Below are 14669 nucleotides of genomic sequence, written 5' to 3'. Positions count from 1 at the left end.
TCTGCTTGTAACTATGCAAAAAAACGATCAACACAGGCCCCTGAAGATTTTGATGGACAGCTGGGAGTTGGTGAAATATTAAATACTCAACCTTTACGGAAAATGACCCACAAGAACCATTATAAAGCAACGCATGTAAAGTGATTTTCTACCATTGTCCTAATATTGTGTGGCCTTGCATTTCTCTAAGTTCACCTCTATGAAATGCAGACTACCTCTGCAGGCTGCCAGCTACATGAATATATATGTATACTACAGATGATCTTGTGCTATTTGCTGTGCAGCATTCTCAGGTCTAAGGTTTTGTTAGTCAGCAAGTTAGACTCCGTTATTTACAATTCTGTTGACAGAAAGCTGCTGTCTCTATTTCTAATTCACAATGAGGTTACACTGCCTATGGTTTTAAAGAGATGTGCTTTTTCACAGCTACTGTGTGCCCAGGTGAATGCGAGCAGAAAACTGACAGACAGACAGCATGCTTGGTCTTTTGTAAAATACCGTGCAGCAAATACACAGCCTGCAGTTGCTGATCCGGCCCAAAACTCTGATGAAAATGAAGCCCTTACTCCAGGCTGTTTTCAGGATGTCAAAACATGGAGGTAACACAGAGCTGTCCATGGACAGAGCATAGAGGTGAGTGAAGAAGTATTTATCACCGCAGGGCAAGAAAACCAATAATGGTGCACTTAGGGGAATTTGTACCAAGACATGAGCAATTCTAGGGCAACTCAACCTGATAACTGTGAGATTACCTTGGGGAAAACATCCGAGGGCCTTGATCACCCACTCAATTACTTAAAATTACTGCAAATTTAAAAAAAAATATGCTTGTAATGTATAACAGCAGTGAGCCCAGCAATGGCACCAGTTTCTTTGGACCCCGATAGTCCACTATCCAGTCACATGCACTAAATAGCCTGAAATGATTCTCCCCTTCAATTATTTGCCTCAAACTCGTATGATCAAGTGACATAAATCAAGTTATTACTGTATGCAAGATATTAGGGGCTGACCGATAATGGTTTCTTAGGGAAATGATACGATTATAGTTTGTGAGACCGATATTTGAAACTTAGATGCATTTATTAAGGCATACAAAATGTATTTTAAGAAAGAAAAGTAAAATTGTCTGACCAAAATAATGAAGGAAAACGTTTAGCCCTAGCTCTATCTGCATGAGAAACGAAATGAGTAAAGCCATGCTCACTGTGTCAGTGGCATCCAGGCTGAAGCACTGATTGGCTGGTAGTCATGTGACATATAGCCAGTCAGACAGTGATGTATGCAGGACATTTAGAGAGACTATGAAGAATGAAAATAAAGCCAGAGAGGAAGACACATCTTGGAGCCAAAGTAGCGAACTGTTTGATGAATCAATTTTATTGATTATTGTTTTTAAAAAAATGTAGATAATTGGCCAAATGCCAAATATTTGTCTCAATAATCTGCCAGGCTGATAATCGGTTGACCCATTCTAGATGTTGCCATATGTGAATTTTGACCTAATTTTTAAGGGCAGGTATGTTTGCATGAATATGTCTGTGGAAGCATAAGAACCAAGAAACTTGAAATTGTACCAACAAATTGAATTTGAAAGGGCATGCAAATTAAATTTCCAGATAAGGCTAACAAAAGGAATGAATCCACAACAGGTATGTTTAAAAGGCCACACAAGGACTTGGACAGATACACACAGGGAAATGTCTATCCAGCATCTTTCTCTTCTGAATGAATGGAACTGAATTACAACACAAGCATGTTAATTTAAAGAGACTAGTAGTAGGCTCTGATAAATATTTGTCTGATATTTATTTACATCAGTATGAATATCACTTTTACATTTTTAAGACAAGATTACAGTACCATAGTTATACTTTTGTCTTCTTCTGTCAACTCAACACTCTCTACACACTTTAAATACTGGTAAGGAATTAAACAAACACAAAGTTGACGACGGACAGTTTAAAGTTAATGTCGTACTTTGTATTTTTTGGCTGCACCAAGGCATGGCGCTACTATCTCACTTGAGAAAACGAGCAAGGGACGGGGGTGCCCCAGCCAATGAGGAGGCTAGTACTTGCAGCCAATCAGGCTCAGGTCAGAGGGAGCGTTCCTATTGGCCGCTGTAGCTTCCATATCTCAGTTCGGTGAGAAGTTGATTCAACGGCGGGATTACAGCGGTGTTCAGTCCTGTGTAGAATTTGTTCATGATGAGATGAAGTGTTTTCTTGCCTGTGATTTGGCCATTGATTTCAGTGGAAAAGCAGAGCAAAATCACTCCACGAGCGCTTTGCCATCTTGAGTATTAAATTCAGTGGACATTCTCACCCGTGAGGAGGCGTAAAGAGAGGGGCAGAGCTCGGCGTTCAAACAGGGAGAAGAACAGGAAGGGAAGGGGAGTTGGGAGTTGATTCTATACGGTTCTCATCTCATCTCAGTCACATATCGGAGCTGTAAATAAATTACACCCGGCATTTATTTGGAACAGGCGTTTATTTGTCAAAATGTACTATCACACCTGGGGGTTAATTGGGACCCAGCAATTATTTGGTGTTTTACAGTAATGTTATGATGAAAATAATTAACCAATAGTGACCCGCCTTTTTTTTTTTTTTTAGAAAGATGGAAATTAAAAATATCCTTTTTATTGCAACAAGGAATATGATCATTAAAATCAATGATAATTTTACTAACTTAGATCTGTATCTTTTATTTGCAACTAACTCGGGCTAAATTGCAAAGACTTTGTATTGATTATTATTATAGTAATATATCATTTAGTTATTTGAGTTATTTTAAGATACTTTTGAATTCTGTTCAGTGAGTATGTTGGGGCGATAGTGGCAGCAGTATTCGGGGGCCTCATATCAGAGTCTGCTTAGAGCCTCACTTAAGCATGGGGCGGTCCTGGATCAAATTGTCCTTCAATGAATAGAGTATCTCAGAATCACTGTATCATGATACTAATGCTATCATGGACAAAATTGTATTGTAGCGGGGCCTACACTATTAGTCCTATTTGTTGTGATTATTCTTGCTCCACTAAGTGCTGCAAAGTGTCCTCTTTTTTGGTGCTGTGGAAATGGCCACCCTACTTCTGACTGTCACGCTCATACAGGCAAGTGTTTCCCAGCATGGGCTGCGTTAGCTGCCGTTTGACTGTTGCTGCTCCGGCTGCCTTCTTTTCATTCTCTGCTGTGAGCCTCAAAAACTCACCATACTCCACCAAGTGTTTGTTCTTCGTATGTCGTATTAAATTGTGTTGAAGCTTTTTAATGTGCTTCCTCCGCAAGGTTTTTTTTAGTGGCATGTGTTGCAGGATGCAAACTTTACATCACTCTCACAAATCGCATAAAAGTTCCACATGGCAGACATGTTTGAGTTTGCTGCCGCGCGCCTGTGTAGTGTGATGGAAAGGGGGAGGGGAACCTACACTGCACACAGGGCCTCTACAGGCTGCAAAGTATGAGCCACAGGTGATCTTTTTTTTTATCAGCAATGAAAGGCAGTGATCAACATATGCAATCACATACTTTTCCACAGAAATCGGGCAATACTGATTGGTGGCCGATCGATCAGAGCGCCACTACTAAATATCAAAATATTCAGGCACCACAACCCTTTGCCGATTCAACTTCAACAGCCAATGGACCTACTGGTTTAGAAAGAAAACTATCCCATCAACTTAGCTTTTGTGATTTGAAAAAAAAAAGCCCTCTTGCTTCAGTTATCTCTACACATCCTAACATGCCATCTACCCCTTTTTGATGCAAAGGGGTGCAAAAGGAGGAAAACAAAGGATTCTCTCTACTTTACAGTGAATTCAGAAAGAATTCAGTTTCCTGCCCCTTCACTTTTTTCAATTATGTTGTTGCTGCTTGATGCTACAATCATTTAAAATGTTTTTTCTCTTATTACTCTGCAATCAGTACCCCCATCATGACAAAGTGAAACAGAATTTTAGATTTTTTTGCAAATGTATTAAAAACAAAAAAACGCCAAAATATCACATTGACTTAAGTATTCAGACCCTTGGCAACGACAATTGAATTTTATCTCTGGTGCCTCACATTTCTCCAGATCTTTGCTGAGATGTTTGTTTCTACGCCTTGATCGGAGTAAACCTGTGATCAATTAAATTGACTGGGTATTACGTGAAAAGGAACACAATCCTCTATAGAAGGCCTCACAGCTGACAATGCATATAGAAGCAAAAACCAAGCGATGAGGTCAAAGGAACTGCCTACAGAGCTCAAAGACAGGATTGTTGCAAGGCACAAATCTGGGGAAGGCTACAAAGTATTGCTGCTGCACTGATGGTACCCAACTGCACAGTGGTCTCTGTAATTCTCAAATGGAAGAAGTTCAGCACAACCAGGACTCTTAAGACTCTGGTTGCCAGGCCAAACTGAGAAATCAGGGGACAAGAACTAAGCAAAAGAGGTGACCAAGAACCCGATAGTCACTCTGATTGAGCTCCAGAAATCCTGCATGACAATGGGACAAAATTCCAGAAGGACAAACATCACGGCCTGACTGATCTCAGCTTATGGTAGGGGGGCTAAATGGAAGCCTCTGGTCCTTACAAAACACACGCAAGCCCACTTGGCTTTCCCGTTGATTTATTGCAAACTCCAAGTGGGCAAAAATCCTTATTTTAAAAAGAGAGACAAATATAAGACCTCTCCTTTGTGCTCTTTAACACAAAAAAGAGCCTAAGCCTGTTTACCTCTGTTTTTGTGGATATCTGTAGTTGAAAATAAAGCCTCAGCTACTTGGTTCTTGTCAGCATCTTGATTTTAATATGAGCATCACACAGGGTAATGGGGCTTCAAAAGTAGAGCTACAGCTTTCTGTACAGGTGCTCAGACAGATTGTATGTCAATTGACTGTAGTGGAGAGTATCTTCTAGTAGGGGTGCACGATAAGACGATCTCAGATCGTAAAGAAATAGAATGTATTGGCGATCTGCTTAATTTGTTTCATCGTAGGATCGGCTCTACTACTTCTCACTCTTTGCTCCCTCCCCCCCTCCCCTTCTGCTCTCTGATGCAGCAGAGCCTGACGCTAAAAGTGAAAGTGAACTTAAGATTTAGCTCTCATGACGATTTCTAACTCTTATACAAAGCTTCGTCTTGGTTTTCTGAACTATCAGTGTGCAAAAAAATATTTATTTGCACAATCTGAACAAAGCTTATCAACGTTTTTTTGATGAGCTCTAAAGACAGCGTCCTCCTGTCTGCCGAGGTTCAAACAGGTGAGAGAGATAAAGCACCGTGGTTCAGCGGGGTAAAGTGTGTCTGAGGCAGTTTTAAATTGTATTTTAAATGGTGTTAAAATAATATACAGTCACTACTTAACTGCACAACCACATGTCTCAAAAATTCATCAAATTTGTGTATATTTGTATTTTCTTTTTTTGGCAGTCTGTAAACAAGGCTGAAGTAAATGTGATGTTAAATTGCAAACTGGATGAACAGGCTACTTGTTTAAAGCTTCAGCTGCAGGAATTCCTTTTAAAGACCATATACTTTAATATGCAAATCAGAGTGTCAAAATGTGCTTAATAAACAGTAAAGTAGATTTTAAAACACAGACGAAGACACACATAATAATTCTAAAGTGGTGCAGAAAATTTAGAAATTGGTTCCAGAAAACAGAATAGATCAAAATGCAGGAAAATAAATGTTTGGAACTTTATTATATTGTGTGATAAGACCTCTACATATATACATATATATATATACATACACACACACCACGTACATATAATGCACTGGCCAACAGGATGGTGCCGAAGAAATAGATAAATCAGAGGAAAGGTTGTTTTTTGTGGTCGCTAACTTGAAAATTTGTCTTAGAAATTTAGTGAAAAATTGTGATAAAATCGAGATCGTCATCTCGCCATAAAAAAATCGTTGTATGATTTTTTTTCCATATCGCCCATCCCTATCTTCTAGCAATGATACAGTTCACACTTTACCACCACATTTTTAAATAAATCGGCGTAGCGCCAATCCTCAGAAGATATCTTGATTTGGACCGTTGTGCAGTTTTTGTTTCCCTCAAGCCGAGACGACTTAAGTAAGGTCAGATGAGCATGCAATTTGTGTAAGACCTCTGTCTAATTTTGAGTTTTTTGTTATTTTGTTTTAATGATAAGCTCTCTTGATTACTGTTTATCAAGGTGTTGCTGACTGATAAATTAATTTTATTAAAAAAAAAAAAAAAAAAAAAAAAACAGTGGACCAAATGGACACCTTTGACGGACTTAAATAGAAAGTGGGGTAATAGTTCTTTAACAGAAGACGAGGGAGACAAGCTTTAAATACCTCTTATAAATATTGATTTATTTTTTTAAATTTCTATCATGGGCTTTAGTAGTTCATCAAATTTCACAAAGTCTGAATAATTTTTCTTTCATTTTACCAGTTATATTTCTGTGGTTATTGTAAGCCAGGTTTTACAGTTTCTTAAAAAAATATCCATCCATTCATTTTTACACTGCTTATCCTGTTGAGGGCTGCAGCAGGCTGGAGCCAATCTCAGTTTACTGGGCTTAAAGAGACAAACATCCAGCCATGCTCACTCACACCTACTGTCGATTATGAGACTCCAATTACCTTAACAAGCATAATTTTGGTCCATGGAAGGTAGAGTACCCAGGGAGAAGCCACACATGCACATCAGAAAAACATGCAAAATCCACAAATAAAGGCCTTGTCCAAGTGGGATTTAAACCAAAAACTTTCTAGCTGTGAGGCAACAGCCCTATCCTCTGGTCCACCATGCCATCCACCAAAACAAATGTAATGTGGCAGGAAGCATGGAAGAAACCAAATCAGACAACAGAACAGATGCAATTACAGATGCCCCAGGCAGGTGCCACTTGAATGCATCCTCAGTACAAAATAATCTGTCGTAATTCTATGCGGGTGGCTCAGATAGGTATGACAGCTTAGTGCTTCTGTCTGACTACACTCATACTCCAGGTGCTCATTATGAAATAATAATAGCCTGCACAGTGGGTGCAGTGACTTTCTTGATTGAAAACAGTGGGTCTCTGCCTTACTTCCCCTCTGAGGGGAGCCAGGACAGTGTGACTCTGCAGTCATGTGACACATTTAACCTTTTACAGCTGCAAAGTCACCACAACAGAGGCAAATGCAGCTAAGAATACAAGTCTCCTCCCAGCCTATGTCATCATTGCTTCTATTTACTCTCTCATTTTGCAAGCAGCAACCGCTGAAAAAGGAGAAACCCTTGCAGAGCAAAAGGACAGACAGCAGCAAACACAACACTCCTGCTTCGCTGTGGTGGTGTCTGTTTAAAATAGCTGCTGTAGCACACATCCCCCACCACCAGAGAAAATCAGCAGCATGTAAGACGTAACTAAACTGCGTCATCAAAATATGACATCAAATCACTTGGCAGAAGGTCAAAATCCTATACATGCATGGATTGGCCACCTGGATAAAAAGTGATCCTGGTGCACATGGAGGGAGAAAAAGACAGAGGGAGAGGGTGAGACCTTGCAGGTTAAATAAGGAGGGAGCAAAAGGATGACAAATTTTACGAGAGGCAAACGACTTTTGTGCTTTGGTCAGCTATTCTGTCAGGCGCTGCCTAAAGCTGAGAAGAGAGAAATACACAGAGAGGGGGGAGGTCTGATGGATGGTGACAAATGAGTGGCTGAGCCAGGGGAATCTCTCAGAGGAAGAGGTGAAATGAGTTGTAGCTCACACAGGAGAGGAGAGCCTACAGCCAAGGTGAGAGGAGATGAGTATGTATGTGTGGAGAAGATAAGTGAGATTAATGCCGTTTGCTGACAGAAGAATACGAACAAATTACAACCGACTGCAGACAAGGGGGTTTGAATGAGACTAAATGCTCAGGCAGCTATTTAACAGCCAGCTGTGACACCCACACAATGTTGCAGTCACACGTTCCTAGCAGACGAGCTGAACACAACAAGCGACAATTACAGATACGGGAGATCTGATGTTTAGCAACCTCTATATCACGATTTAGCACTTTGACACATAACAATAACATCTACCATTATCTTGGTCCAAGGAAAACCAACCAGGACAATTAACCCTGCTTTTTTTATTCATTTGCATTGACTATTGACAAATGTCTACCACTTGTTATCTAAATAAAAATCCCCCTGAGCTTAAATTGCCTTTAAAGCCCCCCCCCCCCCCCCCCAAGAGCCTTCACTAACTGATGTTGAAGGGGGAGTCACACAGTAAGATTCACACCTACCCCTCCCTGCTGCAAGCATATGTAAAAAAAAAACTAGCTTAGCAAATGCTTTCAGATGAGGAGACCCACACATCTACATTAGAAATAAAAGAAAAAGATTGACAAACTGAATACAGCTTCATCTTGAATTTGTCAGGTACAAAGGGAGGCTTGTTCAAATAAACTGACCTCAAATAGCAGAGAAAATTGTGTGGCTAATTAACTCAAATGGCAGCATAAATTTTGATACAGCACTTTGTCAGTATCACCTGTCACCTATCACCTCATTACTTCCCTTCTTGCTACAGTTCCAATAAAAATAAAGATAACAGAAGCAGTTTTATAAGCCTGAACTATCTTTAAACATTTTAAAACAAACTGAAATTTAAAAAGTTGCATCAACTCAATTTAACTATTTCTCATCCTCTAGCAGGGATATACCCAAACACCTCAAGAAATCTGCTTGTCAATAACACGTTTGCCCTACAATACAGGATATTTTTGCGTGAAATTGTTTTGGAGTAATCTCATGTGGGTCTTTGCATGTATTCTGATTTGATCATTTAGAACTGAATGTGTATGTCAGACATCAAATGGGGCATTTATTAGTGGCTATATATCCATTTTTAACAAACAGAGCGCACATAGTTTGTTCTATTAAGTTTACCACTGTAGTGTAAAACAGGCTGTTGCATTAATTACGATAAGTTTCTGACTGATGAGACATGCAGCCAACAGCTAATAGATGAGAGGCAGTTGTGGTGAGATGAATAGCCAAAGGTTAAAGGAGCAGCAGGAGAGTAGAGAAGTTGATGAAGCAAGGCACATTTTCACTTTGCAAGCCGTCTACACGTACGTACATGCACTAATTAAACACTGTATTCTTCTCACTGTAACAACACACAGGTATTTAGCAACAGCGGATACATTTCACAGGTAAATCATTTCAGTTTGCCGGTAGCGTGCGTGCGCGGGGAGGGGACTGTCAGCAGTGATTCAGACAGGTGAGGGAGGATCAACTATGCACAAAATAAAAATTTGCACAATAACTTATTTGTGCTTATGGAGTACAAAAGTAAAAAACATGACAGTTCTGTATAAACACTGAAAAAGTAAAGTGATTGTAAACTTAAATAATATTTCTGTCCTCTTGGAAACTGTGATAAACCTCACATAACATGGTTATGGTTGGTTGTTGTTTGGTTGAGTGCGGCCTCCGTCCACACAATGCGAATCACACGCACAGCGACCCCCATTGGCAAGGAAGTGAATCAATTCAGAGGATTTGCTGAATCAATATTGAATTGGGGGAGGAAATATTGCGATGCATCGATTAATCGATATTTTTACCCACCCCTAATTTCAGTCAATACTAGAGATGCACGATACTGGATTTTTGCCGATATCTGATATGCTGATATTTACAGATTCATTTTAGCCGATACCGATATTTAAATATGTTTTAGACAACTAAAAAAATCTGTCCTTTGAACACAATTAAAGGATTGAGAACGAAAAAAGAAACAAACTATTTTTTCTTAAAGACACTTTATAGTTTAAAGAATGAGGATGAATAACGGAAAAGATCTAAACTTACATAGATCTGTCGGTCCAGCATAAAACTCCACTAATTTATTACTTCATATAGCCAAATTTAACGGTTGATATAGGCTTATATTAACAGCTTTAATATTGGATGTAAATATCGGCACAATTTTTGGTATCTGTCAATACTGATATCTGCCTTTTCTAGGTAGTATCTGCTGATACCGATATCAGGTCAATAATGCTGTGCATACCTAGCCAACACTGATATCAATACTAATATTAAAATGTAGCTCAGGCCTAAAACTACAGTCTTTTAAACACATAGTTTAAAGTTTGAGAATGAATAAATTAACAACAATTCAGAGTCCTCAAAACTCACTTTAAAGTGTAAGGAATGGTAAGGAACGATAATGAAAAGAAAAAGATAGATAACGTAGGTCTGTTGTTCCACCCTAAAACTCCACTAACTCATTTGTTTGTACAGCCATCATTTACAGCGGGAACAGGCAGATTTATTGGAAAAAAAAATCATATCTGCCATTACCTATATTTCACTTTTCAAGTTAATATCTGCTGATACCTATTTCATGCCGATAATATCAGGCATTCCTAAATCACAGGTGGAACAGTAATCGTTTAATCATGATTATCTTCTTTTCATGAATGTATGAAGCTAAAAATCATGATTGAAATCCAAACTCCATTCATTGTCAAGCACTACCTCACATGTGCAGGGTGCAAGCTAGGCTGTGCTACAAGATCAACAGTCATGTATGAAAAACAACAGCAAATGTTTGGAGCTACAACTTCAGTGATCTTGGATTCAAGTTTTAAATCAAATAGCAAAAAAGAAGAGTTTGTTTTAGAAAATGTATGGTCATCTTTACATTGTTAAGCATAAAAGTGCCACTTCAGAGGCAGAATAAGTCCTTGCTTTTGTTACTGGATGACTTCTCAGTCATCTAAATGAACTTCTTTAGCATTCATATAACACTAATGTAACAGCATATCAGGACAGTGCCACTTTAATGATTTTCATAATTGAAATTTGCCTTGCCTCAGTAATATTTTAAACCAATTCAACCTAGAACATCCGACACCGAGATGAATGAAGGTGAGGTTAAATGGGGTGACAAGATTACAGATATGGGTTTGTAACATCAGTCCCACAGTCTACCAAATGTCCTCATACCACAAATTACAAAATGAAAACTGCCCTCTGTTGCTTTACACATGCAATATTTAGCTGATCTCCCAGCCAGTGTAATTTTATTTCAAATGTAGTGCAGATGGGTGCATGCCTACTGTCTGTATACCTGAGCACATTTGGCAGCATTGAGGCATATTAAATAATGCATCTGTTTTACACAGTTCATCTGCACATACATGCCCTTGTTCTCTCTCCAGTAAGGTCTGTGTTTGCCATTGCATGTGAAGGCACACTGACTGAGCAGGCACACACTTGTGAAATTACCCCAGGTACATGAGGCACGTGCCAGTGAGCATGCTAGAAAAAAATAATCTGCAGCCAAAGGCACCCCACATCCATTTTCACCCTCTGCTACAGCCAAGCTTGTCGAGTAACACTCACCCTTTGATTCGTGAGCCTGTTCTGTGTGCAGTGGTACAGAATTTCTGTCAAAGTCAGCACTTTTCTCACCAGGGACGAGGAAAATCCCCAAACAGTGATGTACAGTAAACATGCCCCCCTGAATGCGATATGACAGAATTTTTGTTGGACTGAGACCTTGCATTTACCTACAGACACCCATACATGTGTTACAGAATATCATACTGTTCATGGTGATAACATGATTAGATCAAACTAAATCATGCTATTTATTTCATAGCCTCTATCACTATGTTGACGATGCAGCCATTTTTCATCATGGCCAAAACTGAATATTCAAATTCTTATTTAAAAACATATGAGGGTGTGATACTTTCACTCCCTACAACATCTTTATGGAGCAGTTTAAAATGGAAAATTTATGTAGTACACTGGCATATTGGAGGTGATTACATGTGTCACATTCCTTCCATTTCTTGCTGGCAGATTTAACAGAACTTTCGGTGGGTGGGGGGGATCATTGTCAATACACCCAATTTTTTATCAGTCAAACTTTAAACATCATGTATGATATTTTGAAATACTTCAAGATATTTCCCCTAGGTAGTTCAAGTTACAAAACAAAACCAGAGCAAAAAAGATACTGGCCACAATAGAATTATGGCTTAATTAGTGTTATTGGTAACACCTGTGCTTCCGTATGAATATGCCAAAAATTCTACCAAGAACAACGTCTTTTTAAACGTGCTTTTATTAATTTTCTTTTCAGTTTCCTTTTCCTACAGTCGGTTAACCAATCAATCAATATCCAATTTATTTGCCAAGCACCAGTACATTGGTCGGTAAAAGTCGGCTTTTGGTGTCTGATTTTTCATCTGCCCTCCTCCTTGTTCATATTAAGACTCACTAGCTGGTCCAACAGGTAACTGAATGGATACTGTCCAAAAGCAGCTCTAATAAAGATGTTCTGGTTAATCCAGAAACATGGATGACATTCATGTTTTTCTTCAGTATGGGACTGAGGGGAGGTGTTTGTGCAGCCTAACACTGCCTGAAGCTACAGAAGCCTTTTTAAATGCAAATCTCTGGTTATAAAGAATATTAACGGCTATAACGGTACAATGAATACGGCCCTTTGAAAAGTCTATTGATTTAATAGGCATGGTCTGTTGTTGTCGTTGTTGTGCTGTTGACTAGTCACGACTGTACCTAAATGAATGTACAGCAGACATGATATTGTACCTCACATGTTATATGCCACCTAACTTTACCTGCCTCTTAATGGCTAAGTTAGCCACTAGCCTAGCTTACCAATTCTTTGCTAGCAAAGATGAGTCGGGACTTTCTAGTGACGGGAGCAGGATCAGAGACTAGTATGGACGAGAATGTAAAGATAGCTAATGTAAAACATTAAAGCTACAGTATGTTTTATCAAAAGGCGGATGATGTACCCATGTCTGCGGCGTCCATCCCGTAGCTAACTCCAACCACCGTGTCCCCATCATCGGATGCTGCGGCCACAGATAGCGGGCTCCCGTCCCTGGCCTCCGACAGCCCGACCGCTCCCTCGGCTGCTGCTTCCATTCAGCCTCCCGGAGGAAAAACAGGCAAGCCCTCCGACTGAAAGACCCGCAGCGGAGGCACGATCCTGGCGGTGCGTGGGAAAAATATGCTCTTTGTGTGTAGTAACAATCAAACGGAAAAATATGTGACAGTAATCCGAGAATGTCCCCTCATCTGTGCGATGCTTCCTCACGACGGCGGACCACAGTCCGCTCCACTCAAGTCGACCGCACCGCACTTGCTGCTGCTACAGCACTGCTGCTGCCTGGTTTTGTGCTGAGCAATACGGCTCCCCCTGCAGGCCGCCGAGGGAACATCAGCAGACACTGAGAGTGATGCTCTGAATCGAGTAGCGCAGACTTGCAGAAGGTAGTGTCAGGCCCGTAGTTTCAGGACCCACCTTGGAAAATCCCTTTTTCACAAATCCAGGTATTTTAAAACTTAGCCCAATGTGAATCACTGGAAAAATAGGTTAAAACTTCCAAGTTAATCCCAGAAACGTGTCAAAGACAAGATAGCCATGAAGTTATCTTCATTACTAAAATATCAGATTTGATTAGTTGATAGTACACAGCCCTGGACTTTTGTTTTCTGTTTTATTATAATCATTTCCCTTTACTTTTTTCTTTTTCATTTTTTACTTGTCTATATTGCTTGGAATTTTCATTTATTCGTGTTTACAATTGCTCAACCTTTAAGCTGTATCTGAAATGCCTCGAAGTTTAACAGCCCCATGTTCGTTCGCATTTGCATATTCCTTAATTTAAAAAAGTTTCAGGTCTCGCGGGACCCAAAGCTGCATGTTCCTCCACTTCGCTGGATGGCGCGGTCGCGATAAAAGAAGGTTCTTAGTTCTACAGTCCTGAACCTGCCAAATTTTTAATCCCATTTCACCACCTTTAAATTCTTTCCACCACTTTTTCTGCCTGTTTGAGCCACTTTCCAACTATAATTTCCGCTATTGACCCATTTTTGCCATTATTAACCCCTTTCCACCACTCTTTCATCCATTTTGACCACATTTCTCTGCTTATTGAGCCAATTTTGCCGCTTTAAATCTTTTTAATCTACTTTTAAAAATCCAATTTCATTACCTTCTAACCCATTTTGGCCATTTTCATGCCATTTTTGCTACTTTTAAACAGCTTCCACCATTTTTTCTGCCTGTTTTGACACTTTCCAGATACTGGCCTTTGTTGACATATTTTTTACTATTAACCCCCTTTCACCACTCTTTCATCAGTTTTTTTTTTTTTTTTGCTAATTTGAACCACGTTTCACAACTTGTTATGCCCATTTTCCCATTTCAAACCAGATGTTACCACTTATCAACCCCCTTTTACAATTTTATCTGCCTGTTTCTGCCATTTTGACCCATTTTTTGGGACTTCAAATACCTTTTATGCAACTTTCACCCAATTCTTCTACTTTTGATATTCCATTGCACTACCTTTTTTGCCTTTTTTGCTACTTTTAACCTGTTCTCTTTAAGAAAAGGGATTTACATTTTTAAGAAAGCTATATGCTATGGCATAGATAAAAAAGAGATATTTGTTGCTTTGATCAGAGTGGTTATTCAGGTAAAAAAAAAAAAAAAGTATATCACAGCTTACTTACAATGGACCATCCTATTGCTGACCTCCATAGGCCCCCAATTTGGCTGGACCCCAGAAGGTTCTCCCCTTTATCCCCTTTAGGTGCAGCCTTACATGTACCCACAGATGTTAAAAAGTGCATTTGG

The 14669-nt window shown here is 39.5% G+C and overlaps 1 protein-coding gene across 2 annotated transcripts in view; it reads right to left on the bottom strand.

Annotated features, from left to right (window-relative positions):
* pip5k1ca (phosphatidylinositol-4-phosphate 5-kinase, type I, gamma a) overlaps positions 1–13155 on the bottom strand; it is a 65046-nt gene extending 51891 nt beyond the window's left edge. For both annotated transcript variants that reach the window (XM_041791579.1, XM_041791580.1), the window contains exon 1: positions 12817–13155. In XM_041791579.1, coding sequence (XP_041647513.1) covers positions 12817–12949 — 133 coding nt within the window. In that variant the 5' untranslated portion in view covers positions 12950–13155. The remainder of the gene's footprint in view (positions 1–12816) is intronic.
* Between the last annotated feature and the right edge of the window lie 1514 nt (positions 13156–14669).

Source organism: Cheilinus undulatus, linkage group 7, assembly GCF_018320785.1.
Source record: "Cheilinus undulatus linkage group 7, ASM1832078v1, whole genome shotgun sequence".
Taxonomy (NCBI): Eukaryota; Metazoa; Chordata; class Actinopteri; order Labriformes; family Labridae; genus Cheilinus; species Cheilinus undulatus.
The sequence above is the reverse complement of the archived record's forward strand: the minus strand, read 5'-3'. Positions and strand labels throughout refer to the sequence as shown.